This window comes from Pelodiscus sinensis, chromosome 32 (assembly GCF_052426305.1).
Source record: "Pelodiscus sinensis isolate ZL-2025 chromosome 32, ASM5242630v1, whole genome shotgun sequence".
NCBI classification, from domain to species: domain Eukaryota; kingdom Metazoa; phylum Chordata; order Testudines; family Trionychidae; genus Pelodiscus; species Pelodiscus sinensis.
Window position 1 is genome coordinate 1,152,474 of NC_143083.1, and position 26,726 is coordinate 1,179,199.

At 51.9% G+C, this 26,726-nt stretch overlaps 1 protein-coding gene across 1 annotated transcript in view; it reads right to left on the reverse strand.

The window, feature by feature from the left end:
* LOC102445895 (excitatory amino acid transporter 5-like) overlaps positions 1-17,461 on the reverse strand; it is a 65,296-nt gene extending 47,835 nt beyond the window's left edge. The window contains exons 1-2 of the mRNA XM_006122442.5: positions 17,198-17,461; positions 7,556-7,635 (exon numbers count right to left, since the gene is read on the reverse strand). Coding sequence (XP_006122504.3) covers positions 7,556-7,635; positions 17,198-17,374 — 257 coding nt within the window. The 5' untranslated portion in view covers positions 17,375-17,461. The remainder of the gene's footprint in view (positions 1-7,555; positions 7,636-17,197) is intronic.
* Between the last annotated feature and the right edge of the window lie 9,265 nt (positions 17,462-26,726).

Below are 26,726 nucleotides of genomic sequence, written 5' to 3' on the forward strand. Positions count from 1 at the left end.
TAGGTTACCTCCTTCATCCTTTAGGGGCCGCACACCCTCTCTGATCACCTTCTTCTTGGTAACATGCCTGTAGAAACCTCTCTTGTTATCCTTCACATCCTTAGCCAGTCGCAATTCCATTTGCGCTTTCGCCTTCCTGATAACCCCCCGGCATTCTCGAGCTATACATTTAAATCTCTCCCTGGTCATTTGTCCAAGTTTCCACTCCTTGTAAGCTTCCTTTTTGTGCTTAAGTTCACCAAGGATTTCCCCTGTAAGTCAGTCCGGTCTCCTACCATGTTTGCCTCTCTTGCTACGCGTTGGGATGGTTTCTTTCTGTGCCTTCAATAAGGCTTCTTTAAAATACTGCCAGCTGTCCTGGACTCCTTTCCCCTTCATGTTAACATCCCAGGGGATTCTGTTACCCGCTTTGATGTTTGCAATACGCGTGATACCCCAAGCGTCATTAGGATATTCCCCCTTCGAGCTGTTGTACGGACGTTGGCCCTGGAGAACTTTATACCTAGTAAAGGAAGGTTGGGAGGCCCAGGTGTCCCCAGCTCTTGGAGCCGCCTAATACGTAGAGAGGCTGCGGAAGAATCTGCATGCCTTAGTGCTGTGGGCCCAAGAAAATTACGGAAAGCCCAAGAGGGGCAACAAGCCTACTATGACAGAAAAGCGCAAATAAGGGGATTCGAGCCGGGAGATCAAGTTCTTCTGTTACTCCCGACAGCAGAGTCTAAGTTGTTAGCCCATTGGCAGGGTCCCGTCTGGGTGGTGAGGAAAGTGGGGCCAGTGGACTATGAGGTACGAGTGAGCGGGAACCGAAGAGAAACCCAGATCTATCACGTGAATTTATTAAAAAGGTAGAACCATCGGGAGGCTCTCTTAATCGAACCCTGAGCAGTAGACATAGATTTCAGGCCATGGGGGGAGCCAGAAGTAAAAATAGAAGAGATCTGAATCGGAGAGGAGCTCTCAAACCCACAGCGGGAGCAATTATACTGAACCCTCAGGCAATTTCAGCAGGTATTGACCAGCTGACCCAGACAAACCAGTCTAATCTGCCTCGAGATAATGACCGACTCAGGGAAGACGGTACGAGACAATCTACGTCCCCTTCCCCGGAAGTTATGGAACACGGTAAGAAAAGAGGTCCAGTCCATGCTGGAGTGGGGGGTGATACGAGAATCCCGTAGTGAACGGAGGAGCCCCATCATCCTGGTGCCGAAACCAGACGGATCCATGAGGTTCTGTATAGACTTTCGCAAAGTCAATGCTATATCCCGCTTTGATGCTTACCCCATGCAGGGTATAGACGAACTGTTGAGTCACCTCAGGAGAGTGAGCTACTTGTCAACCCTCAACCTTACAAAAGGGTACTGGCAGATCCCGTTGTCCCCTGAAGCGCAGGCCAAGACGGCCTTCACTGCCCCATTCGGACTCTACCAATTTATAAATATGCCGTTTGGCCTACACGGAGCCGCAGCAACCTTTCAAAGACTCATGAACCAGGTTTTGAGGAGTCACCAAGGGTACGCGGCGGCCTATATTGACGATATCATAATCTTTAGCGAATCCTGGGAACAACATTTAGAACACATCGCGGCCGTACTGGAAGCCTTACAACAAGTAGGACTGACAGCTAACCCAAAAAAATGTCAGTTCGGGAAAGCAGAAGTCTCCTATTTGGGGTACACAGTGGAACAGAGGAAGCTCAAACCCCTAGTGGATAAAGTAGAAGCTGTCCACATTACCCTCCCCCAACCACGAAACGACAGGTACGTCAGTTCCTAGGATTAGCCGGATATTATAGGTGGTTTATAGCCAACTTCTCTTCCTTGGCGGCCCCCTTACGGATTTAACACGTAAAGGGCAACCTGAGAGAGTGAGCTGTACGGCACAGTGTAGCGTGGCCTTCCAGGAACTTAAAGAGAGCCTGGTGCGCACCCCGGTATTGGTCCAGCCCCGAACGCTGAAGCCGGGAGGCAGGGGTGTTGCGGGGCAGGGACAGAAGGGCGGAGGACCACATGAGCGGGAGACACAGCCTGTCGGCTCCCGGGGACCCATGGGGATGACATCATAGGGGACATCATCCCAAGGAGCCAAGAGGGGATGCCTGGGGATGACGTCACTGGGGATGTCATCACAAAGAGCCAGGAGGGGAATTTAAAAAGGGCCTCCGGAAGCCGGGGGGGGGGAAGACGTGGGAGAGAAGCACAGGCGGCCGGAGACCGGAGGAGATGGGAGCTGGAGCAGGTGCTACGTGGACACCTTGGGTGAGCCTTAACCTGGGTCCCCCCGGGTAGCCGTGGACGTGGGAAGAAGTGTCCCAGGGCAGGGGCGTGGACTCCGTGAGCGGGGGAGTTTAGGGGTTACAACCCCCTCTGCTGGGTAGGGACATGGGTCCCTACCTTAGGGCCCTGGGCTGGGGTTCGGAGAGAGGGCGGGTCCGAATCCCCTTCCCCGGCCGCTCGAGATCTAAAATCGGCCTTGTGAGGGCAGATCTTTGCTCAGAGTGGCCCGTGAACTGCAGAATTAAATAAACTATGTAACTAGTACTGAGCACGAAGGGGGTAGATTGGGGTGCGGCCACGAACCCCGCTGGGGAATTCATAACACGCCCACATCTTGAATACTGTGTACAGATGTAGTCGCCTCATCTCAAAAGAAGATCTATTGGCATTGGAAAAGGTTCAGAGAAGAGTAACAAAAATGATTAGAGGTTTGGAACGGGTCCCATAGGAAGAGAAATTAAAAACTTTTATTTTTCAGCTTAGAGAAGAGGAGACTAAGGGGGGATATGACAGAGGGCTATAAAATCATGATTGGTGTGGAAAAAGTGACTAAGGAAAAGTTATTTACTTATTCCCATGTGGCAGGCCCCTCCCGCCTGAGTCCACCATGCAGTTTATAGCTGGCCCTTTAACCAAGGCCAAGGCCCTCCAGCCAGAGTCCACAAAGCAGTTCAGGGTTGTAGCGGGGACACACCCCTGGTAGGGGGACCCGGGCCCACCCTACTCCACCGGGTCCCAGCCCAGGGCCCTGTGAGCAACCAGGTAATGGGTCACTCCCTCGGTGGGGCAGTCCGGCCAAAACACACCGAGGTCCTCGGGGCGGGAGAGGCAGCTCCCGCTCCTGCCCTGGGCCACTTCCTACCTGGATCCCCGGGCTTCCTCCCACTGTACTTGCCCAGCTTCCTGCAAGCTCCAGGCCAGCATCCCCATGGCAGGCAGTCCCTGGGTCGCGCCAACTCGCCTCCACGTCCCTTCCAGCCTCTCCTGGAGGCCCCGGCAACAGCTGAGTGGGAGCTCCCTTCACCAGTCCTTCTCCTCCAGCTGTCTCCCCAGACTGAGTCCTTCCCCAGGCTTTTATAGCACAGCTACAGCCCGGGCATGCTCAGTAGGGCTGTGGGGGAGGGGTCTCTGCAGCCAGGTAATCCTGGCTGGGCCCTGCAAGTTCAGTGCGGGGCTGCCTCGCCCCGTCACATCCCACAATAAAAGAACTAGGTTTCACCAAATGAAATTTTTCTTCATTCAGCGCACAGTCAACCTGTGGAACTCCTTGCCAAATAGAATCATAGAACCATAGAGCTGGAAGAGACCCCAGAAGGGCGTCAAGTCCTCGCCCTGCTCTAGGCAGGACCAATCCCCATTTAATCAACCCAGTCAGGGCTCTGTCAAGCCGAGACTTAAACACCTCTAGGGATGGAGACTCCACTACTTCCCTAGGGAACCCATCCCAGTGCTTCCCCACCGGCCTAGTGAAATAGTTTTTCCTAATATCCAACCTGGACCTCTCCCACCACAACATGAGACCATCGCTCCTTGTTCTACCATCTGTCACCACTGAGAACAGCCTCTCTCCATCCTCTTTGGAACCTCCCTTCAGAAAGTTGAAGGCTGCTATCAAATCCCCCCTCACTCTTCGCTTCTGCAGACTAAACAGACCCAACTCCCCCAGCTTCTCCTCGTAGCTCATATGCTCCAGCCCCCTGATCATTCTGGTTGCCCTCCGCTGGACCCTCTCCAATGCATCCACATCCTTTTTGTAGTGGGGGAGAGGGAGCCAAAATTGGACACACTACTCCAGATGTGGCCTCACCAGAGCTGAATAAAGGGGAATAATCACACCTCTGGATCTGCTGGCAATGCTCTTCCTAATGCAATATAACATGCCATTAGCCTTCTTGGCTACAAGGGCACAGTGTTGACTCATATCCAGCATCTCAGCCACTGTAACCCCCAGGCCCTTTTCTGCAGAACAACTCCTTAGCTGTAACAATGCTTGGGATTCTTCCGTCCCAAATGCAGGACTCTGCACTTGTCCTTGTTGAACCTCACAGGATGCGGTGAAGGCTAGAACTTTAACGGGGTTCAAAAAAGAGCTAGATAGATTCATGGAGGTTCGGTCCCTCAATGGCTATTAGCCAGCATGGGCAGGAATGGTCCCCAGCCCCTGTTTCTCTGGAGGTGGGTGACAGGGGAGGGATCACGTAAGGATTACCTATTGTGATCCCTCCCTTTGAGGCATCTGGTGCTGGCCACTGTCTGCAGACAGGATACTGGGCTAGATGGACCTCTGGTCTGACCCAGTATGGCCGTTCCTATGTTCTTATGCCTGCCCTGCCCACCCTGGGAGTGACCAGACAGCAAACACAGGCTAAGGGATGTGGACTAGGGGACAGGGCATTTGCCTGGAGAACACAGGATGGTGAGCTCAAGACCGCCCTGCCCTGCCCTGCTCACCCTGGGAGTGAGCAGACAAACACAGGCTAAGGGACCCACCGAAGGTAAGGGTGGGCTCTAGAGTGGCCTAAGGGATGGAGCATCTGGAGCACAGGGTTATGGGGTCAAGTCCTGCCCCCTTTTGGAGTGGTGGGACAACCAACACAGGCAGCTGCTCTAGGGATGGAGCTGGCTCCTGCATTTGGCAAGCAGGACAAGATACCCTCTGAAGGTAGGGCTGTGAGGTTGGTTCTGAAGTAGGCTAGGGGATCAGTGTCTAGAGTGGTGCTTGTCTCCCACCAGAGCAGCTAACACCGGCTGCCCCAGGGATAGACCAGGCTCCCAAATTGGGAGGGCAGGGTAAGGGGCACCCCCAAAGTGGAGTGGGTTCTGGAGTGGCTTAGGGAATAGGGCATTTGCCTGGGGAGCTCAAGTCCCACTCACCCTGTGACAGACCAGGCTGCCCCAGGGATGAACATGGCTCCTGCATTAGAAAAGCAGGATAAGGGACCCGAGGGAGGTGGGGTGGGCTCTGGAGTGGACTAGAGGATAGAGCATTTGCCTTAGGCATGCAGGGTGGTGGTCTTGAGCTGTGCCCTCCCCTTTTCCCCACAGCAGCCCAAGCCTCACCCCACCCTCTGCAAACACAGAATGAGAGACCCTCTGACGGTAGGGAGGTGGTCTTGAGTGGACATGGGGATATGGCATTTGCCTGGGGAGTACAGGGTTTGGGGCTTAAGTCCCGCCCACCCTGGGGGCAGCTGAACAGCCAACACAGCTGGCTCCTGTACTAGGAAGGCAGGATAAAAGCAACCCACTGCAAGTAGGAAGGTTGGGTAGGGTTCTGGTATGGACTAGGGGATAGGGCATTTGCTTGAGTACAGGGCTGTGAGTTCAAGTCCCACCCACCCTGGGATCTGCCCCAGGAATGGAGTAGTGGAGTCAAGGCAGGCTTACTCCTGCTCTGGCCCTGCATCACTCCTGAAAGCAGCTGGTGTGTACAGCTGTGCTCCATGTTCAGCCCCTCATATACAGGCACCAACCCCACAGTTCCCTATTATTGATCAATGGGAGCTGCAGGAGTGGTGCCTGCAAGCAAGGACAGCAAGTGGAAACACCCCCTGCTCCGCCCTCACAGGGGATGCAGGGACAAGCCATCCTCTTCCAGGAGCAGCAGTTACCATTTTGGAACTCACTATTCAAAGAATTGCATGTAAGCATAACAGAGAAATGAAAATTATAAAATGCACAGACCAGTCACAAACCCAGAATACTACACTCTGCAAGCAGTAAAAGGAATACACACAATACTGTGTGTTGGGTCAGGAGATGAGAGTGAAGAACAGTGTGCGTTTGTGAGAATGACAAAGACACACAATGGCTGTGTCTACACTGGCCTCCCTTTCGGAAAAGGGATGCTAATGTAGCACTTTGGAATAGGCAAATCCGCGGGGGATTTAAATATCCCCCGCGGCATTTGCATTAACATGGCTGCCGCTTTTTTCCGGCTTGACGATAAGCCGGAGAAAAGCGCCAGTCTAGACGTGATTCTCCGGAAAATAAAGCCTTTTCCGGAGGATCTCTTATTCCTACTTGAAAGTACTTGAAAGGCTTTATTTTCCGGAGAATCACGTCTAGACTGGTGCTTTTCTCCGGCTTATCTCCAAGCTGGAAAAAAGCGGCAGCCATGTTAATGCAAATGCCGCGGGGGATATTTAAATCCCCCGCGGATTTGCCTATTCCAAAGTCTACATTAGCATCCCTTTTCCGGAAAGGGGTGCCAGTGTAGACACAGCCAATGTGTGAAAGTGACAGATTTGCATTGCTAAGCTCCCTCTATCCCCTTTTCTCTGGGTGGAGATAGGGTTCAGGAGTGGGGAGAGGAGGGACAACCTGACAGCAGCGCCCTCCTCGTCTCCCTCCCACACCCTGCACAGCACGCAGGAGGCTACCAAGGAGCAGGAGCAGTATGACAGTAGGTGGAGAGGCAATGAAGTGCCAGTAACCTAATAGTGTCCCACAGGATCACCTGTGAGGGGCTCCAAGATCTACTGGTAGATCCTGATCTACTGGTAGGTGACCACTGTTTTAGAGATATCTAATCTTGATTTAAAGGGTTCATATGATGACAAAGCCTCCACAACTTTAAGTAAGTTAATTACCTTCACTATTAAAAAATATGCCATATTTCTTGATCAAATGTATCTAGCTTTAGTTGCCAGCTAATGTACCTCTGTTCGCTTTTGTCTACTGTACTAAGAAGCCCTTTAGTATCAAGTTGTTCCTCAGTGTCAGAAAGTAAACTCTGTTCTGTTGCAGGAAAAGAAGGAAAGAAACATGAATCTCCTGGATTACAAGTTTTCCAGTATTAACTTTAAAGTATCGACAGTACAAAACTGTTGAAACTGTTTTTGTATTTCTGTATTTCCTTTTGACATGTTAATGATTCATTAAGTGACAATTGATTTGGGGATAGTACTACTTGTTTTCCCATCTTCTTAGGAACTATCACCATGAAAAAAAAGAATAGGAGCAGTGAGTATTGGCAACCTGGAATAGAAGACATTTTAGTAAGTATGTCTTATGTTGGGGTTTGTTACAACATGCTTAAAAATGAGCATGAACGTGCTTCTCATAAGTCATATTTGAATTAATGAAAATATATTACAATGTCAACGCATGTGAATGTGCAATCTACTGATCCTTGGTTAGAGGGTGAATTTGGGATCTGAATGTCTCTGTCCGTTGGGGTTTGTAAAGAGGATGATTTGGCTCCTGTAAATATATCTGCTCAGCACAATTTAAAAAAATGTGACTTTTGATTCTTAAAGTAACAGAATTGTTCTTACCTAGAAGTAATGAGGGGTAGAATCAGCATTTTTAGCATCCTCATAAGGAGCTCTCCAGGAAAAGAAAAGTATTGCTTCTCCTGTGTAAAGAACAAACATTGATCAGGCAGGAGAATCAGCTAACAAGATGTAAATAATGGAAATGTATGTATTATTCAAAGATACAAAAATGATAGATTCTTGCTCTTGCAACAGATCCGTAATTCCAACCTTGTGTCCTTTTAAAACCTGTTCCCTCCCCCTCATTGTTCAGAATCAATTGCTGAATCTTTTGGTCTTGTCTGGTTTTATGCTACATAGGAGAAATGGACTGGGACTGGAAATATGAACAACAAATCAGAGTGTAATAAAATCAAGGCAAATCTGGAAAAGGATGTTAGACTACTACATGTGAAGGAGTCATCTGAAGTATACTGTCCACACAGTGTCCCTATGGTCCTGTAGAATCACTTTCTCAACCATCAGCTACTACTAATGTAAATTCCTGGACATTATTGATTATACTATCAAGAAGTTGGGCCTTATTTGCATATATTAAACAAACAATTGCAAGTGCAATCCAGTGCACAAGGACAATTTGCACAACTATTTCACTAGGTGCACAATGCACAAAATAAACAGTAGAGCCACATGAGGGAGAGAAAGTAAGCTAGCAAGCATGTTGGTCTGGTCCTCTACGTAGCAAAAGCTTTGAAATTCAGCACAGGCATTAACCAATGTTCTGGGTACCAACCCCATGCTTTAAAAATCATCACATGAACATAACTAAAGGACTGCCCGTAAGCAAAACAACCTAACCCTAACCCTCCCCCAACATGAAAGAGAAACTATGGGTTTTGCAGCATTCCTGGGAGGATAACAAAACTGGGCTCTGCTGGCTAAAGCAAGCTCCATAACCGAGAACTCCTCACAGATGACATCCTGCCAGCAGCAACTTCTCCTGTACACTTAGGGAGTGTCAATCAAGGTTTTATTGCATTTAGGGTTTTATAGGTTGAAATCAATACAGTAATTTCTCATTTAACACGTGCCCGCTTAACACGTTTTTCTGATAGATACAATTTGGGTTTTTTAGGGAACATTTTTTGAATTACACGACTGTCCCCGAAATAACACGATTTCCCCAGCTGGCCCACTGCTGGAAGCTGTGCGGGGCTTCCCCCACCTCCCTGCAAAGTGGCCACTCGCCGTGCCATTCCCTGGCGACCCCCCCTCACAGGACACAGTCCTGGCAGACCCGTCACAGGGGCATACTCCCAACCCAATCCCCCTCCCCTTCCCTTCCCCAGAGCCAGACACATCCCCACCCTGCTGTAACCCAGTCCCCTTTTTCCCCCAACCTTATGTCCCAGTCCCAAAAGACACCGCCGCTTGAAACGCAACCCCCACCTTTTCCATTATTTTCAATGGGAAAATTGACTCGGCATAACATGTTTTCACTTAACACAATCATTTTCTGAAACATATCTATAGTGTTAAATGAGGAATTACTGGACCTCTAATTCTACCCAGAAGCTTACTGGGCACCAATGAATATTGCAGAGCACAGCACTATGTGTATTTTTCACGAGCTTCAGCCCCTGAATGGTTCCAAAACATAGCCCCACGTACAGCATCTTACAGCAATCTAATTTTGATAAGACAAAGGCCTGGATAACTGTAGCATGCTCAGCATTAGAGAAAAGATCACATTTGGCTTACCAGGTGCAGATGACGTGCTCTTTGCTAAGGCATTACAGCATCCTGCAGGAGCAGCTCAGGATCTAGCTGCTTAGTGACTGCCGGGGAGAGGAGGAGCAGGAGAGGAGACAGGGGTGGCCAGCAGGCTGCGCAGCCGTGGTGTTTCCCAGGCCACGGCCCTTTAAAATTGGCAAGGCGGGGCTAGGCGTTTCCTGGGGCGGCGCCAGCTGCTTACTGGAAATGCCGCCCATGGCAAAGTGCCGCCCCAAGCACCTGCCTGATTTGCTGGTGCCAGGAGCCAGCCCTGTTTACAGGGTCCCTTTTTCATTCCACTTGAAAATCAGATACTTGGCAAGCCTACCCCAAGATAATATTGCTACTGCATGTTTCTCTCCTCTGCCATCTGAACCCTGCAGTAACGCTTCCTGTGGCGTTTCCCTTATTTTCAGAATAAAAAAACCCTGAAAAATCTGTAGCTCTTTGGTTTGCAATCTCCTTGCTCCACAGTAATTAATTTTACAAATTCCCTTGGTCTTGTGCAAGAGGCCAGTGTAGACAGGCAACATGAATTTCTTGAGCAAGAAAGCCCAATGGTTAAAATGGCCATCAGAGCTTTCTTGCGCAAGAGAGCGTCTACACTGGCACAGATGCTCATGCGCAGAAGCACATCTCTTGCTCAAAGGCACATGCCAGTGTAGACGCTCTCTTGCACAAATACTTTAACACAAGAACTTTTAAACAAAGAGTATTTGCTCAAGATCATGCCAATGTAGACGTAGCCTATGTCTTTGAACAGAGCAACACAGCCACATATCTCTAGCTCTGTTCTTCCCAGTAGCACCATGCCACCATGCCACTTCTCATCTGACTCAAGCTGCTGAAATGCTTGGTTTATACTGTACCTTCTCAGTACAGGTGCCTGGTCTGTAATGCAGATATTTATGGTCATTCTGATCTACAGACTGTTGGGGCCATTATCCACAGATATAGCCTTATGCTTTTATATATGTGTTACCCTTCTGCCAGGCCGAGTAAATAGCAGCAAGGGCCGGGTTCAGTATCTAGGGGTCTCCTCCCAACAAGGTAATACAACACCGGCTCGAGCCCCCACCCAGTGACTGGGGAAATCTTACATACACCTCTGGGCGCCTCAAAGAGGCAATTCTTCCCCTCTCGCAAGCACAGAGCCTCAGTATAGTAGCAAACCTTTAATAACATGAGGTAACCGACATCAGCATTAAATTGGGGAAACACCAGAACTCGGATTTACAGACCAAACATGAGCAAAGACCCTCCCCGCAGCCACAAATCACCCAAAAGTCCGACACCCCAAAAGTCTCTGACACCCTGTGAGGGGGGGGCACTCACCACCGTAGCCCCCCTGCCGTCTGTCCTCAGGAATTGGCTCCCTCGGCAGGTAGGGTGCCTTCTCTGGGGTGGTGTTTCCCCTCTTTACTCCCGGCTGCGGCGTCCTCTTCACCACGCTGCCCTCCGGCAGTGCCCAAGTCTGCCTCTGAGCCCCCCTTCCGGGGGTAGATGTTCCTTCATCGGGCCTTCCTTCCATCCCTGCAGTCTGGGGATTTGCTGGCCAGAGCTCCCCTAGCCCTGCCTGGCTTCCCCAGACCTGCCCTAGATCCAGGGAGCCTCCTCCTCCCCCAGCAGCCAAGTTCTCACTGCTCTTCCCCCCCAGAGCAGCAGCCCATCCTCTATTATAGCTCCCAGCTAGGCCCTAATGGACTAGTACAGCCTCAGCTGTGCTAAACTCCCCGGCCCTGGTTCAGGCTGGGGTTTGCACTTAAAGGGCCAGTGCAGGGCGAGCGCCCTGTCACACACCCCAAAAGTCTCTGCCCCGGGTCAGTGCCGCCCCAGGGTTCAAAAGTTCACCCGGCAGGGTTTCACCATCCCAACCTGGAGGGGCAGGGATCGATACTCCTTACGTGGTCCGCTGGTGGCTCCGCTGATGGCTCCGCCTCTCCGTGGGGTTCTGCTGCCGCCGTCGATGCAAGTCACTCCGCCACACTCCGCCTGTCGCCCAGTGAGCCGCCTCTACTCGGTCCACACCCCAGGCTGCCAGCTGGTTGCTCCTGCCGCTGGTCCACGCCCCTGACTGCCAGCTGGTTGCTCCTGCCGCTGCTCCGCTGGCTGTCTGCTGCCACTCCTACCAGTCACCGGTCGTCCCGGCAAACTGCTCTGCTGTCCGCCTGCGCTTGCTGGTTGTCCCTTGCAAGCTGCTCTGCTAGTAGCCCAGCAGCTTAGCACCAGGCTCCCCTCAGCAATAGTGATTTCAGCTGCCAGTCTCCCCTCAGCAACAGTGATTTCAGCTCTCATCCACAGCACAGCACAGCACCAGGCTGCCCCCAGCACACAGTGATTTCAGCTCATAACAGAGGAACCTTAGCACTAGTGCACCACTAGCCCACAGTGAAGTTAACTCTACAGCTCACAACTAGACTCCTAACAGAAACCAAATTAACTCTGATATTCCACAGTGTAGAGAATGCAATCAGTGTTGTCTAGGCCCTCAGACAAAGGCCGGCCGGCCAGCTGGCCGGCCCCCAAAGATCTATCCCCATCCTCTCTGAATTTGACTGGGTTTGGAACCAATGCCCCCTGTCTAGCGAGTGCTACTTAGTTTATGGTGAATCCCTCTGTCAAACAGTTCCACCAGTCCATTGTCCTTGATTCGCATAATCAGGGTAACAACACTTTTATCCCCCCTGCCTCAATAACAGAGAGACTGGGGATCCCACAGTGGCCAAAGTGACCATTTGGGCTGCTGTGAGCACATACTAGACAGGGTGGGTGTGTCTATGCAAATTGGGCTCAGCCCCTGAAGTCTCTTTGTACCACTTGCCACAGTTCACCACCAGATGTCAGGATAGAGTTTACCCTGACCCCGCTTACATATCTCACAAGAATGCCACAAAGGCTACATCTACACTGGCCCCTTTTTCGAAAGGGGCATGCTAATTTTAAACTTCGGAATAGGGAAATCTGCGGGGGATTTAAATATCCCCCGCGGGATTTAAATAAAGATGTCCGCCACTTTTTTCCGGCTTTTCCCTACTTTGAAGTAGGAATAAGAGCTCCTCCGGAATAGGGCTTTATTCCGGAGGATCGGGCCAGCCTAGACGCTTTTTTCCGGCTTGGGGAAAAGCCGGAAAAAAGCGGCGGGCATCTTTATTTAAATCCCGCGGGGGATATTTAAATCCCCCGCGGATTTCCCTATTACGATCGCTGAAATTAACATGCCCCTTCCGGAAAAGGGGCCAGTGTAGACGAGCCCATGCAGAATCACCAGGTTTGTGTCTTGCTCCACTTAAGTAATCAGATTATCTCTGCTACACGCAGTGATGCTGGGAGACATAATTGAAGTGACAGACCTTTCTAAATCCTACAAGATTAAATGAGGTTGTTCCAGGATGAGCGGAACTCTGAAATGTAACAACCAAACAAAGGTGCCTGGCGACCATCTAGCATCACAGCCAACTAAATAATGCCTAAGTCAAAAATGGCAGAGTCAGACAAACTAGATCAGTGGTCCCCAACCTTTTTAGGTTGTCGGGCGCCAGGGGGAGTGGCCGTTTGCCCGCCGGGCTCCAGGGGGCGGGGACCGGGGGAGGCCCCTCCATCCACGCGCCCGGGGGCGGGGCCCCACCTAGCCGCGCGCCCGGAGGTGGGGCCCCCCAAGGGCCACGCGCCTGGGGCCGGCGCTCCCCGCCCCCCCTCCCTCCCGCCGAGTGCCGAGCGCCCGGAGCCGGCGCTCCCCCCCCTCCCGCCGAGTGCCGCGCCCCCGGAGCCGGTGCTCCCCCCCCCCTTCCGCCGAGTGCCGAGCGCCCGGCGCTCTCCCCACCAAGCATGCTCCCCCCGCAAGCGCCCGTGCGCCATGTGCCCGGGGCCAGGCCAGCCCCAAGCACCTGGCGGGAGCATTGAAATGCCCCCGCGGGCGCCATGGCGCCCGCGGGCACCGTGTTGGGGACCACGGAACTAGATGGTCTCTATTCCAAAGACTAAATGGACACAAATCACACACTAAGAATGGTATCACCAAAAAGCCAGTGTGGAGAGGAGGCACTTGAACCTCCCTGGGCACGCAGTTTCAAACGTGCAATTTGCCATTCACAGACAGAAAAACTTCAGAAACAGACTGCAGAGAGAAACTGCTGAGCTGGTATTTATATGCAAACGTAACACCCTGAACCTAGGTCTAAACAAACACATGAGCTATGTCTAGACTGGCAGGATTTTCCAGAAATGCTTTTAACTGAAAAGTTTTCCGTTAAAAGCATTTTCGTAACAGAGCATCTAGATTGGCACAGCCGCTTTTCCACAAAAGCACTTTTTGCAGAAAAGCGTCCGTGCCAATCTAGACGCACTTTTCCACAAAAAAGCCCCGATTGCCATTTTCGCGATCGGGGCTTTTTTGTGGAAAACAAATCAGAGCTGTCTACACTGACCCTTTTGCGCAAAAGTTTTGCAGCGTAGTATTTCCACAAGAAGCACTGATTTCTTACAGTAGGAAGTCAGTGCTTTTGCGGAAATTCAAGGGGCCAGTGTAGACAGCTGGCAAGTTTTTCCGGAAAAGCGGCTGATTTTCTGGAAAAACTGGCCAGTCTAGACACAGCCATGCAGTGGTTCTCCCATTGCCTATTGTAATTTCCCATTCAGGAGCTCTCCCCTTCTCACCATTGTTGGAGATGAGCCACAGCCATTCTGATTTAACTAGCACTAATATCACAGTCCCATCTCTGTATCCCTTTTCTTTCTCTCTTCAGCATATGAGGAAGTGAGTTGTAATTCACAAAAGCTTATGCTCCAATACCCTAATACATTTGTTAACCTTTATGGTGCCACCAGACTCCTTGTTGTTTTTGCTAAAACAGACTAACGTGGCTCCCCCTCCAAAACCTGTATATTTTGTCTGAGTGAATTCCTCCACAAGAAGCTCACAGATAAGAGGCAGCATGAAGGCAGGTATCAGAAATTGCTGAGTACTAATCCCATAAATTGAGTAGTGCTGTCATGTTGGGCAATTTCTGTGTCTCAGTTGCCAGCTCTCTATAATGGCACTCACTGTATTTATTGATACAGAGCTGGTGGGAGGAGTCCTCAGGCTTTGACAGAGATGTCATGTGTCATGCTAGGAATGTGCTAAGTACTATGATGACGACAACTTTTTCATTTAACAGATTGGAGCAAATCCTGCACCCAGCAGCTAGCCTGAGTATCTGAACCAGGAACAGGATATATGGGTGGAGAGGGGGTATTGGAGTGAATTTGCCCCTCTCCATGCTGCAGAACTATTTCCTAGGGTTGCTGTACCCCTGAATGGAATAGCTTAGTGCAGACTCTCAAAGGGAAATGCCAGATGGCAGTAGAAACCCTAGTCCTGCCTCTCCCTTTCCTAACCTGTGTCCCATATCTATCTGCATGTCCCATTGCCTTTGCAGAGTTGGCTCCAGTGGAACTGCATCGGTTCCTCTGCCAGGAACTCCACCCAGGCAGAGTGAGGGGAAGGATTTGTCCCGCTGTGCGTGAATGATTCCTATAGCTCAAACTTAAAAACCAACTAAAAGTTTAGTAGCACCTTAAAGACTAACAAAACACGTAGATGGTGTCATGAGCTTTCGTGGGCACAACCCACTTCTTCAGAAGACTGGAGTATTAGAAGTCCAGATCCAAGAATAAATAAGAGAAAAGGGAGGGAGGGGAAGGAGAAAAAAAGAGAGTGAGTAGATTGTTCAAGTAGTTAGAAGAACAGCTGATGTCTCTGTCCATTCCATTACCATAAGAATTAAACTTTCACAACTTAAACCCCCTCCAGCACATTATCAACAATCTACAACCTATCCTGGAAAATGACCCCTCACTCTCAGAGGCCTTGGGGGAAAGTCCAATCCTCGCCTACGGACAATCCCCTAACCTCAAACAAATTCTTTCCAGTGCAACACACCTCCTTCATAATCATCTAGGAACCTGCCCCTGCAATCAGCCCCAGTGCCAACTCTGCCTATGCAGTGATGTCATCATTGGACCCAACCGCATCTGATGATATTCAACAAGGACAAGTGCAGAACCCTGCACTTGGGACAGAAGAACCCCCAGCATTGTTACAGGCTGGGGATCTATTGGCTAAGTAGCAGTTCCGCAGAAAAGGACCTGGAGGTTACAGTGAATGAGAAGCTGGATATGAGACAACAGTGTGCCCTTGTAGCCAAGAAAACAAATGGAATATTAGGGTGCATTAGGAGGAGCATTGCCAGCAGATCTAGAGAAGAGATTATTCCCTTTTATTTGGCACTGATTAGGCCACATCTGGAATATTGTGTCCAGTTCTGGGCCCTTCACTACAGAAAGGATGTGGACAAGGCAACCAAAATGATTAGGGAGCTGGAGCACATGACCTATGAGGAGAGGCCGAGGGATTTGGGCTTATTGAGTCTGCAGAAGCGAAGAGTGAGGGGGGATTTGATAGCAGCCTTCAACTTCCTGAAGGGAGGTTCCAAAGAGGGTGGAGAGAGACTGTTCTCAGTAGTGATGGATGGCAGAACAAGAAACAATGGTCCCAAGTTACAGTGGGAGACATCTAGGTTGGATATTAGGAAAAACTATTTCACTAGGCGGGTGGGGAAGCACTGGAATGGGCTCCCTAGGGAGGCGGTGGAATCTCCATCCCTAGAAGTTTTTAAGTCTCAGCTTGACAAAGCCCTGACTGGGATGATTTAGTTGGAATTGGTCCTGCTTTGGGCAGGGGGTTGGACTCAATGGCCTCCTGAGGTCTCTTCAGGCTCATCTAGACTACGGGTAAGTTTCGAAAGTTTCGAAAGTGGAGCTTTTGAAAGTGAAAGTAGTCAAGACACGTTTTTTTCAAAAAGCTGCTTTCAAAAGTGAGATCGGAAGAAGATATGCAAATCCTCTTTTGAATCTTCCCCGTAGTCTAGATGAGCCCTTCCAGCCCTGGGATTCTATGATTCTATGACATCAGCCTCTGCAGGGGCTTATTTAACTGCACATCCACTAATGTGATCTATGCCATCAAATGCCAGCAATGCCCCACTGCCGTGTATATTGGCCAAACTGGACAGTCTCTATGAAAAAGAATTAATGGACACAAATCAGATATACGTAAAGGCAACACACAGAAACCCGTTGGAGAACACTTTAACCTGCCTGGCCACTCATTAATGGATCTCCAAGTCACCATGTTGTTTCAGGCCAATTCTACAAGTCAAATACACAGAGAATGGTTGGAACTTAACTTCATTTACATGTTTAATTCTTACACTAATGGAATGAACAGGCTGGCTTGCTCATTACCTTCGACATCCTAATGACTTAACCAAATAGCGGAGGTGCCAATTGTTCAAGTAGTTAGAAGAGGCTGATAAGAACAATCTACTCACGCTCTTTTTTCCTCCTCCCCCTTTTTCCTTATTTATTCTTGGATCTGGACTTCTAATACTCCAGTCATCTGAAGAAGTGGGCTGTGTCCACAAAAGCTCATGATACCATCTACATGTTTTGTTCATCTTTAAGATGCTACTCAACTTTTTGTTGTTTTTTAAGTTTTTCCTGTTACAGACTAACTTAGCTACCCCTCTGAAACTCCTGCAGATCAGTAAATGCAGAAACATTGTGCATGGAGGATGCCTCCTCAAAGGGGGCTTTTTTTTTTTGGCAATTCCTTATGCTAATCCTTCATGCTGTGCCAATCAGCAGGCTTTGTGTAAATAAACAAGCATTAACTCTAAGTGAGCTGGCTAACGTGCCGGCTCTGCTACTACAGCTGTGTTGGGGAGCAGGGATCAAATGAACAGGTGTGAGGTTTAATTTAAGGCAGATTAACACATTTGTGGTGTTACACCAAAGAAATGTTATGTCAATATTCCTTTATAATGAGTTTGAACCCCCACATGACCCAGCCCCATTTTTCTGCACATACAACACATTTCTGTCACTCACCAGTTCGGTCAGCTCCAAAACCCTTAGCAGAAATCCCAGCAGGCATCCAGTTACAACAGAAAGCATCGAAAGAGTCAATAGGCCATTCTTTCTCCAGAAAGCTCGAATCCAATTCCAGGTGGCCGAGAAGCTAAAGGAAAGGTGGCTTAACATGGCTTTTTTAATATATTCCCACATGATCCTCTTCAGCGTTCCAGAAAGTTCCACTCTGGGCAAACTGTCTCTTTGGTGCTGGGAGTATTCCTGAGGTTGCTGCTCATCATAAATAGTGATCTTTCTTGTTCTGAAAAATCATTTCCCTTTGCCTGAAATGAACCTGCCTGAGATCAGAACAGAATCAGAGAGTTCTGAATCCAAGGCGGTGTTATGCTGCTTTTCATCTTAATGAAAAGTGACATCTTAGCCTAGTTGATCCAAGCTTTCTCATTGGCTGTAAGAAAGGTTGATGACAAAACCATGTGTAAGCTAACCCCTTCATTCTGTGCGCCACACTCTAGCCTAGGGACTACAACTCCCATGACGCCTTGGGGAAAAAGGGGGGAACTGCTCTCTTGCCGGAGTGCTGGGTGCAGGATGAGCAGAGGGTGGGCTCCATTTTGGAGAGAGGAGTCAGATGTCTGGTGCGAAGCTCTGTCCATACCAGGAGCTGCTGCTGGAAGCTAGAGCCCACTGCTGAGGGTGTTCATTGAGCAGGGAACTTCAGAGGATGTTTGGGGGTTGTCCCTGAAGGGGAGAGACCTTTGCTGGGCCTGGAGCAGACTGGGAAGGGCCTGCAGGGCAGGAACTATGAGTAACTGGGACTGTTGTTTGGGAAAGTGCTTGCACAGCGGAGAAGCGGAGTCTGAGAAGAAGCAGAGTGATCCGCCCAGTGAACCAGGAGTCCAGAGGAGGGATGTTAAATAGCAGTTAGGAATTTCCATCAACTACTCGATTAGTCGATAAAGGGGTGTGCTGTGCCTCTGCTTTTTAAATGTAGTACGAGCCTGGCGTGTGGGACCCTGGCGGCTCTTACTACATTTAAAAAGCAGAGGTGCAGCGTCTGGTACCGGGTGGGAGCTGGGACTGCCGAGACCCGGCTCGTGCCGTTTCCCCCACTACACCTTCTGCATCCCCTGCCTGCAGGTGGAGCCCGTGTTGGGAGGAACTGTCTTTTAAGCTAGCTCTCTCAGCACTGGCTACTGCTCCTCACCCTGCTGCCTCTAATACAAAGGCAAAGGGGGTGGGTATGTGACTAGTGGAGTAAGATTTGACTACCCGATAAGCCTAGGATTATCATGTCCCCTCTCAATCTTCTCTTTTCCAAGCTAAACAAGCCCAATTCTTTCAGTCTTCCTTCATAAGTCATGTTCTCTAGACCTTTAATCATTCTTGTTGCTCTTCTCTAGACCTTCTCCAATTTCTCCATATCTTCCTTGAAATGTGGTGCCCAGAATAGACAAATACTCCAACTGAGGCCTAATCAGCACAGAGTAGAGCGGAAGAATGACTTCTCATGTCTTGCTCACAACACACCTGTTAATGCATCCTAGAATCATTTTGCTTTTTTTGCAACAGCGTCATACTGTCCACTATAACCCCTAGTTCCCTTTCTGCCATACTCCTTCCTAGACAGTTGCTTCCATTCTGTATGTGTGAGACTGATTGTTCCCTCCTAAATGGAGCACTTTGCATTTGTCCTTATTAAACTTCATCCTGTTTACCTCAGACCATTTCCCCAATTTGTCCAGATCATTTTGAATTATGACCCTCCAAAGCAGTTGCAACCCCTCCCAGCTTTGTATCATCTGCGTACTCTCTATGCTGATATCTAAATCATTGATGAAGATATTGAAGAGAACTGGTCCCAAAACAGACCCCTGCCGAACCCCACTTGTTATGCCTTTCCAGCAAGACTGTGAACCGTTAATAACTACTCTCTGAGAACGGTTATCCAGCCAGTTATGCACCCACCTTATAGTAGCCCCATCTAAGTTATATTTGCCTAGTTTATTGATAAGAATGTCATACGAGACCCTATCAAATGCCTTACTAAAGTCTAGGTATACCACGTCCACCACGTCTCCCTTATCCACAAGACTCGTTATCCTATCAAAGAAAGCTATCAGATTAGTTTGACATGATTTGTTCTTTACAAATCCATGCTGGCTGTTCCCTATCACCTTAGTACCTTCTAAGGGTATGTCTACACTACAAAGTTAGTTCGAACAAACGGACGTTAGTTCGAACTAACTTTGATAGGCGCTACACTAGCGCTCCGTTAGTTCAAACTTAATTGGAACTAGCAGAGCGCTTAGTTTGAACTAGGTAAACCTCATTTTACAAGGATTAAGCCTAGTTCGAACTAGCTAGTTCGAATTAAGGGCTGTGTAGACCCTTAATTCGAACTAGTGGGAGGCTAATGCTTCCCAGGTTTCCCTGGTGGCCACTCTGGCCAACACCAGGGAAACTCTATTGCCCCCCTCCCGGCCCCGGAGCCCTTAAAGGGCCACGGACTGGCTACACAGTTTGTGCCAGTTGCAAGGCTGCCAGCACCCGTGCCAGCAGACCCTGCACCTACCACACCATGAGCCAGCCACCCGAGGACACCCAGCCCTCCACTGCTCCCCAGGACCAGCCTGGCGGCTCCCAAGAGCCTGCCCGGGGGCGCAAAAGGCGGGCGCCCGCTTGGTCAAGTGCGGAGATCGTGGACCTCATCGAGGTTTGGGGGGAAGCCTCCAATGTCTACAATCTCCGCACTAGCTACAGGAATGCGGCCGTCTACCGCCGCATGGCTGCCAGCCTGGCCGCCAGGGGCCACCAGCGCAGCCGGGAGCAGGTGCGCTGCAAAATCAAAGACCTGCGGCAGTCCTACTCCCGGGCCTGCCAGCCAGGGGCCGACCCGGAGGCCTGCCCCCACTTCCACACCCTGGACCGCCTCCTGGGGGCTCATGCCGTGCCTGCCCCCCGGGACGTGATAGACCCCGGAGCAGAGGGCCCGCTCCAGGAGACGGAGGAGGAGGAGGAGGGCTCTGAGAGCCAGGAGCCTGCCGCCAGCCTGCCCAGGACCCCCGAGGCACCCCACAGAGCCGCTCGCCTGCGTCGTCCGAGGCCGGGGAAGGCGTCCACATGTGAGTACCATCGTGTTCCCCTTATGTGTACGGGGGGCTGGGGCGAGACAGAGCCCCGGGACCGTGCGCCTGGGCCTTGCCCACCAAGGAGCAGCAGCTGGGGATCCTGCAGGGGCCCTGGCCTTGCAGAGGGGAGCTGGGTTTCACACACCTGGGCCCCTGGGGTAATTGACCGCTGGTCTTGTTGCACCACAGCTGCAGCACCTGGGCCTGCAGGGCGCACCACACCGCCTGCAGCAGCTGCCCATGCCCGGGCAAGCAGGAGAGCCAGGAATGAGGAGGAGTACCAAAGGCGGCACCTCCGGTTCATGGATCACCAGCTCCGCACCCAGGACCACTGGGTCCAGGAGGACCTGAGGCTGCGCCGGAGGAGTCTGGAGGCCCTGGAGGAGCAGGGCCGCGCCCTGCGAGGCCACCTCCAGAGCCTGCTTCCCATTTCCTCCTCCTGCTGCTCCCCCTGCACCCCCTCCTGCTCCCGCTTCCTCCACCCCCCCCCCCCCCCCAACCATTTCCCACCGACGCCCCCGGACCCGCAGTGTGGCGAGACGGGAGAGGCAGCCGGACTCCCACCCCTGAGCTTTCCTTTCCCTCCCCTCCCCTTCCAGCTCCCACATCCCAGGTTTCCCCCTCCTCTCTCCCTCCCCCCACCCCAGTTATGTGAAATAAACAGACGTTTTTGTTTGAAAAACAGGTGTCTTTATTTTACAGTAGGTAGGGAGGGGAAAGGGGAAGGGGGGTAGGGTGGAAGAAGGCCCCAGTGGGGCATGCAGGGAGAGGTCAGTCCTCCTCCTCCTCCACCAGGAAGCTCTCCCGCAGGGCTTCCCGGATCCGGACGGCCCCCCGCTGGGCTTCCCAGATGGCGGTGGTGCGGGGCTGACTATAGTGTCCAGCCATGCGGTCAGCCTCAGCCATCCAGGCTGGCAGGAAAGCCTCCCCCTTTCGCTCACACAAATTGTGGAGCAAACAACATGCTGCCACCACGGGAGGGATGTTGTGCTCGGCCAGGTCCAGACGGGTGAGGAGGCATCGAAAGCAGGCTTTCAGTCGCCCAAAGGCCCCCTCCACCACAATGCGGGCCCTGCTCAGCCTGGCATTGAAGGCCTGGCGGGAGGGATTGAGGTGTCCCGTGTAGGGCTTCATCAGCCACGGCTGCAGTGGGTAGGCGGCATCCCCACCAGGCACACGGGCATGTCCACGTCCCCGACCCTGATGTGGCGGTCGGGGAAGAAGGTCCCGGCCTGCAGCCGCTGGCACACGGAGGAGTTGCGGTACACCCGGGCGTCGTGCGCTTTGCCGGACCAGCCCACATTAATGTCCGTGAACTGGCCCCGGTGGTCACACACGGCCTGCAGGATCATGGAGAAGTACCCCTTGCGGTTCACGTAACGGACGCCTGGTGTTCCGGGGCACAGATGGGGATGTGCGTCCCGTCGATGGCCCCCCCGCAGTTGGGGAAGCCGAGGGCACCGAAGCCCCGGATGACGGCGTCCGGGTCGGCGAGGCGGACCACCCTGTGGAGCAGCACCCGGTTGATGGCCTTGACCATCTGCGGAGAGAGACACAGCAAAGCGCCAATCAGTGGGGCGCCCGGGTGGCTGGGAGCGTTCGTGCCCTGGCAGTGCCCCCCACCCCACTCCCGGTAGCAACCCCCCTGGCAGCGTGTAGTACAGCCGGGACAGACCGACCCCTCCGGTGCGGGGCACTTTCGCCTCCTCCCGCCCCCCCTTTGTCCCTGGGGCGGCCCATCCCCTCCTCGCAGCCCCCCTCTCCCCCGGCTCGGTGGCCGACGAGTGCCGTACCTGCATGAGCACTGCTCCGACGGTGGATCTCCCCACGCCGAACTGGTTCCCGACGGATCGGTAGCTGTCCAGCGTGGAGAGCTTCCAGAGGGCGATGGCCACCCGCTTCTGGAGGGGGATGGCGGGCCTCATGCGAGTGTCCCTTCTGCGCAGGGCAGGGGCGAGCCACTCGCAGAGCTCCAGGAAGGTGTCCCTCCTCATCCTGAAGTTCTGGGTCCACTGTCGGTCCTCCCAGCACTCCAGGACGATGCGGTCCCACCAGTCGGTGCTGGTGTCCAGACGCCAGACGCGGCGGGGCACGCCGGTGCCGGGGCACTGCCGCGGCTCCTCCACGGCCTCCAGGGCGGCCAGGCGGAGAGGCAGGGGGCTGACGTGCACCAGGTGGTGCCAGGCAGCCTCGAGCCATTGCTGGCAGGCTTGCAGCAGCAAGTCCAGAACGTGCACCAGAAGGTGCAGGGCGAGCCGTGGCTCCATGTTGCCACCTGCGGCGGCCCCCCCGAAGGGAAGCACCAACACAGACGGGCACAGAGACCAACGCTTTGCTGTCCCTTGGCGAGGTTGGCAAGGAAGCAGGAAAAGCTGAGAACCGGCTGTCCGGGGGGGTCCCTTTAAGCTCGAGCCTCAGATAGCCTCAGACAGCAGCCACACAAAGCAACTACTGACCTGATGCCCTGCCAGAACCTGTTTCAGCTGCCCTTAAATGCCCCCGAGTCCAATCAGTGTGGACGCGCTAGTTCGAATTAGCAAAACGCTAATTTGAACTAGTTTTTAGTTCTAGATGCACTAGTTTGAATTAGCTTAGTTCGAATTAACTAATGTAGTGTAGACATACCCTAAGATCCTAGGAGAAGCAAGTTTAAGAGGAAAATTGAAGACAGTTGGCAGTTTTTCAAAAAGACTTTATTAAGGGCACAAAAGCAAACTCTCTCACTACATAGGAAAGACAGAAAGATCTTGAATGCGCTAAAAATCAAAAAGGAGTCCTACAAAAAGTAGAAACTAGTTCAAATTATAAAGGATGACTATAAACAAATAACACAGGCCTGCAGGGGCAAAATTAGAAAGCTCAAGAAACAAAATATTTTGAGGTATAAGAATCTTGCACAAAAGGGATCTGTCTACACTGCTTGTTCTTGTGCAAAAACCTCATGCACGAAAGCCTCAGGCAGAGAATATGCTAATGACAGCGCGACATATGCTAATGAGTGCTTCATTTAGTATACTCTCTGCCAGCAAAATCCTGTCATATAGACGTAGGCTAAGAGAAAGTGAAAATTGCAGAGGAGTTTAATGACTGTTTATTACTGCACCCAAAGCTCCACAAATGGCTCAGTATAAGGGTATCTGCAGCTTGAGACAGATTAATAAAAATAAGAATATTCATTATAACCAATCTAAACGTTAGAACAATGCAAAAATCCCAGCTAATGCACCACTTAGGGTTGATATGAAAGATACAATCACCTGAGATATGATTCTGTTTTCTAAAGTATCTGTCTGAACAAATAGCCAAAACTAGCTGAAGAAAGAACTAAAATTATGCAAATTAAGATCCAGCCAAGCCTGTTACAAGCCAGATGGAAAATACTAATATTCACAGGAAGTCTTGTTGAGAGCAGAGTCCCTTGATGCAATTGTGTCTGAGGTCTTACCTTTGCAGTAAAGGTAAGTCACTTTGGGTATGTCTACACTGCCACCCTAGTTCGACCTGCAAGGAGGTTTAACGGCAGTTCAAATTAGGAGCTTTAATTCGAACTACCTAGTCCATGCCACGTGTAGCCACGGGCAGGTAGTTCGAACTACGGGGCATTTAAAAATGGCGGCGCCCGGGAACATGCAAATGAAGCCCGGGATATTTAAATCCTGGGCTTCAGTTGCAAGTTCAAATGCCTACATCAGCCACCCTAGTTCAAACTAGGGGGCTAGTGTAGACAGACCCTTTGAGTCCTGATCTTTCTCTCAAATAAACCTACCCTAGGTTTGTGAGCTGTCTGGTTTTCAACTAGGACACCCAGTCAAAGAGGGACCCTGGCAACTCCAGTCAGTCCAGGTTGTTAGAAACCCAGCTCCCTGCCTTCCCTGGCTGTCAGGCTTCTGGAAGCTGCTATGTCCCTGTGACCCCTAGGCACAGAGGCAGACAGGGAAGCTCTGGATGCTGCCCCTGTCTTGAGTACTGGCTGCGCAGCTCCCATTGGCAGCATCAGCCTGATATCAGTGGGGACTAATCCACTGTATCCACCACATCCGCAGCAGTTTGGGGTTTGTGAGGGGATGTGAGGGGGTCACTCACCACCATAGCGGGGATCCATCGTCTGTCCCCGGAATCAGTCCATTCCACCTGCCCAGGCCTCCTCTCACGGGGCGTTTCCCCTCCGGAATCCTCCGGTCACGTAGTTCTCTTCGCCACACTGCCCTCCGGCAGTGCCCAAGTCACTCGCTCTGAGCCCCCCTTCCGGGGGTTGGTGTCTCTCCAGCAGGCCTTGCCGCAGGCCTAGCAGGCGGGCCGGTTGGCTGTCCAAGCGCCCTGGCCCAGCCTGACTCTCTAGCCCTGCCCTAGCTCCAGGGAGCATCCTGCTCCCTCGGCAGCCAGGCTCACACTGCCTTCGCTGAAGCAGCCCTTCCCTTTTATGGCTCCCAGCTGGGCCTTAATTGGCCAACACCGCCCAGCTGGGCTGAACTCCCCGGGCCTGCTCCAGGCTGGGGTTTGGCTCTTAAAGGGCCAGAACAGGGCAGCTGCCCTGTTACAGGGTTGTACTGACAGGTCAAGGACCCAAGCAACAGAAAAATCCAAGAAGTTATCCCCTGCTCCTGAGTCAGTCAAGTCGCTGCACGGGAAAGGCCTGCTTGTCCTGCAGGACGTGTAAGTGCAGAGGAATGTGTAAATGTGGGGAGGAATGCGGACAGAAGTGGTGTTAACCCAGTGGGGGCCCTATGCAGGACTTTTTTGGGCCCTCCCTCAACAACGTATGATAAAAAGCAAATAGGGCAGGGGTGGGCAATAATTTTTGATCGGGGGCCACTCCAAGATTTTGGAAATTGGTCAAGGTAATATTAAGGGAAGAGGTACAGGGTCTGGGATGGAGGTTGGGTGAAGAAGGGAACAGCGGGGTAAGGGATTAGGGTGCAGGAGGGTGTGTGGGGACTGGGAGGGAGTTTAGGTGAAGGAGGAGGTTGTGACCTGGGGCACTGGTCTGAGGTGCAGGGCTTTGGGATGCAACTGAGGGCAGGAAAGGATTGTGACCTGGGGCAGCGGATTGGGGTGTGGGATCTGAGAGGGAGTATTGGGACAGGAGTAGGGGGCAGAGTTGGGGGGAGGGAAAGGCTAGGGTGCCAGAGGCAGGCTCTAGCCAGGAGGCTTACCCGGGTGACTCCCAGCCTGCAGCCCAGCACATTTCAAAGGCAGCCTCTCTACTTGTCCCACCTCAGCACAGACTGCAGGGGCCATGTGCCGAAGGTGGAGGAGGGGTTCCTCTTGTGCCTGGCTCGGGGGGGGGGGATTTGATGGGGGGTGCTCCCGGCGCTGAGGGGGGGGCTGGCTCTGTGGGAGGTGTAGTGCATTGGGATGGGGGGACACTGGTGAGGGGCTGGCTCTGGGGGGAGAAATGGGTGCATTGGGGTTACTTATAATTTTTTAAAAATAAAAGAAACTTTATAACAAAAGGAAAAACTTAAAAACAGGCAGCTCCCATTGGCTAGAAACTGGCCAATGAGATTGTGCTGGGGGCAGGTACAACTCATGGAGCCTTCCTCCCCTCTGGGCTCACAGTAGTGAAAGAGAAATGGCCTGGCAGCTGCTTTTCTATGCTGTGTGCAGGTGGCAAGGCAAGCCAGAAGTCCACTGCATCTGTGGGCTGTATCTGGCGGCTTGGCAGGCTGGAGATGGTCCTCAGGCTGTATTTTGCCCAACCCTGAAACAGAGGATGTGACAAAGCTCTTCCTTAAACTTAGTGGGACCTGCACTGTCAGGCGGATTTACTTGCCTCAGAGGCTCACAGCAGCCCTCCGTTTAGACACCAGCTTGCTATTTGTCAAGCTACGCTGATCATTGGCCGGCATGGGGAAAAGAGGAGAAACCAATCTTCAGAGTCTTCATGGCCCCTCCCAGTGTTACAGGGCAGGACAAACCCTGGTACCAAAACAAGTCTCTTCTAGTCCTGAGTTGGGGAGTTGGTGGGAGTGGGAACCCTCTACTCCAGGTTCCAGCCCAGGGACCCTGTAATAGCATCTGTCTGTAATGTTTCAGGTGACAGCTACAAATCCCTAGGACACACCCTCGCAGCCTTCCTCTTGGCATCTGCTTGTACTTTTCCCTCCCATACTAGTTGTGAGGAACGTAAGGCCCAGGGGCCAGATTCAGCCCCTGGCTTGCCTGGATCCAATGCTTCCCCCCCCCCCCCCCCACTCCAGGCTCAGGGCTCCTCCTCAGCATCCGAGAGCCCGCACTGGTGCTTCAGCCCTGCGGTCTCCCACCCCCTGGTGCCCCACCTCCAGCCTGTTGCTGCATCCAAACCCACTGACCCCTCTCACACCTCAAGCCTGCTTCCTGGCAGCCCCCACCCACCCACTGAACAGAGGCGTAGCGAAGGGCAGGTGGGGGGGGCATTTGCCCCCAGGCGCCGTGCC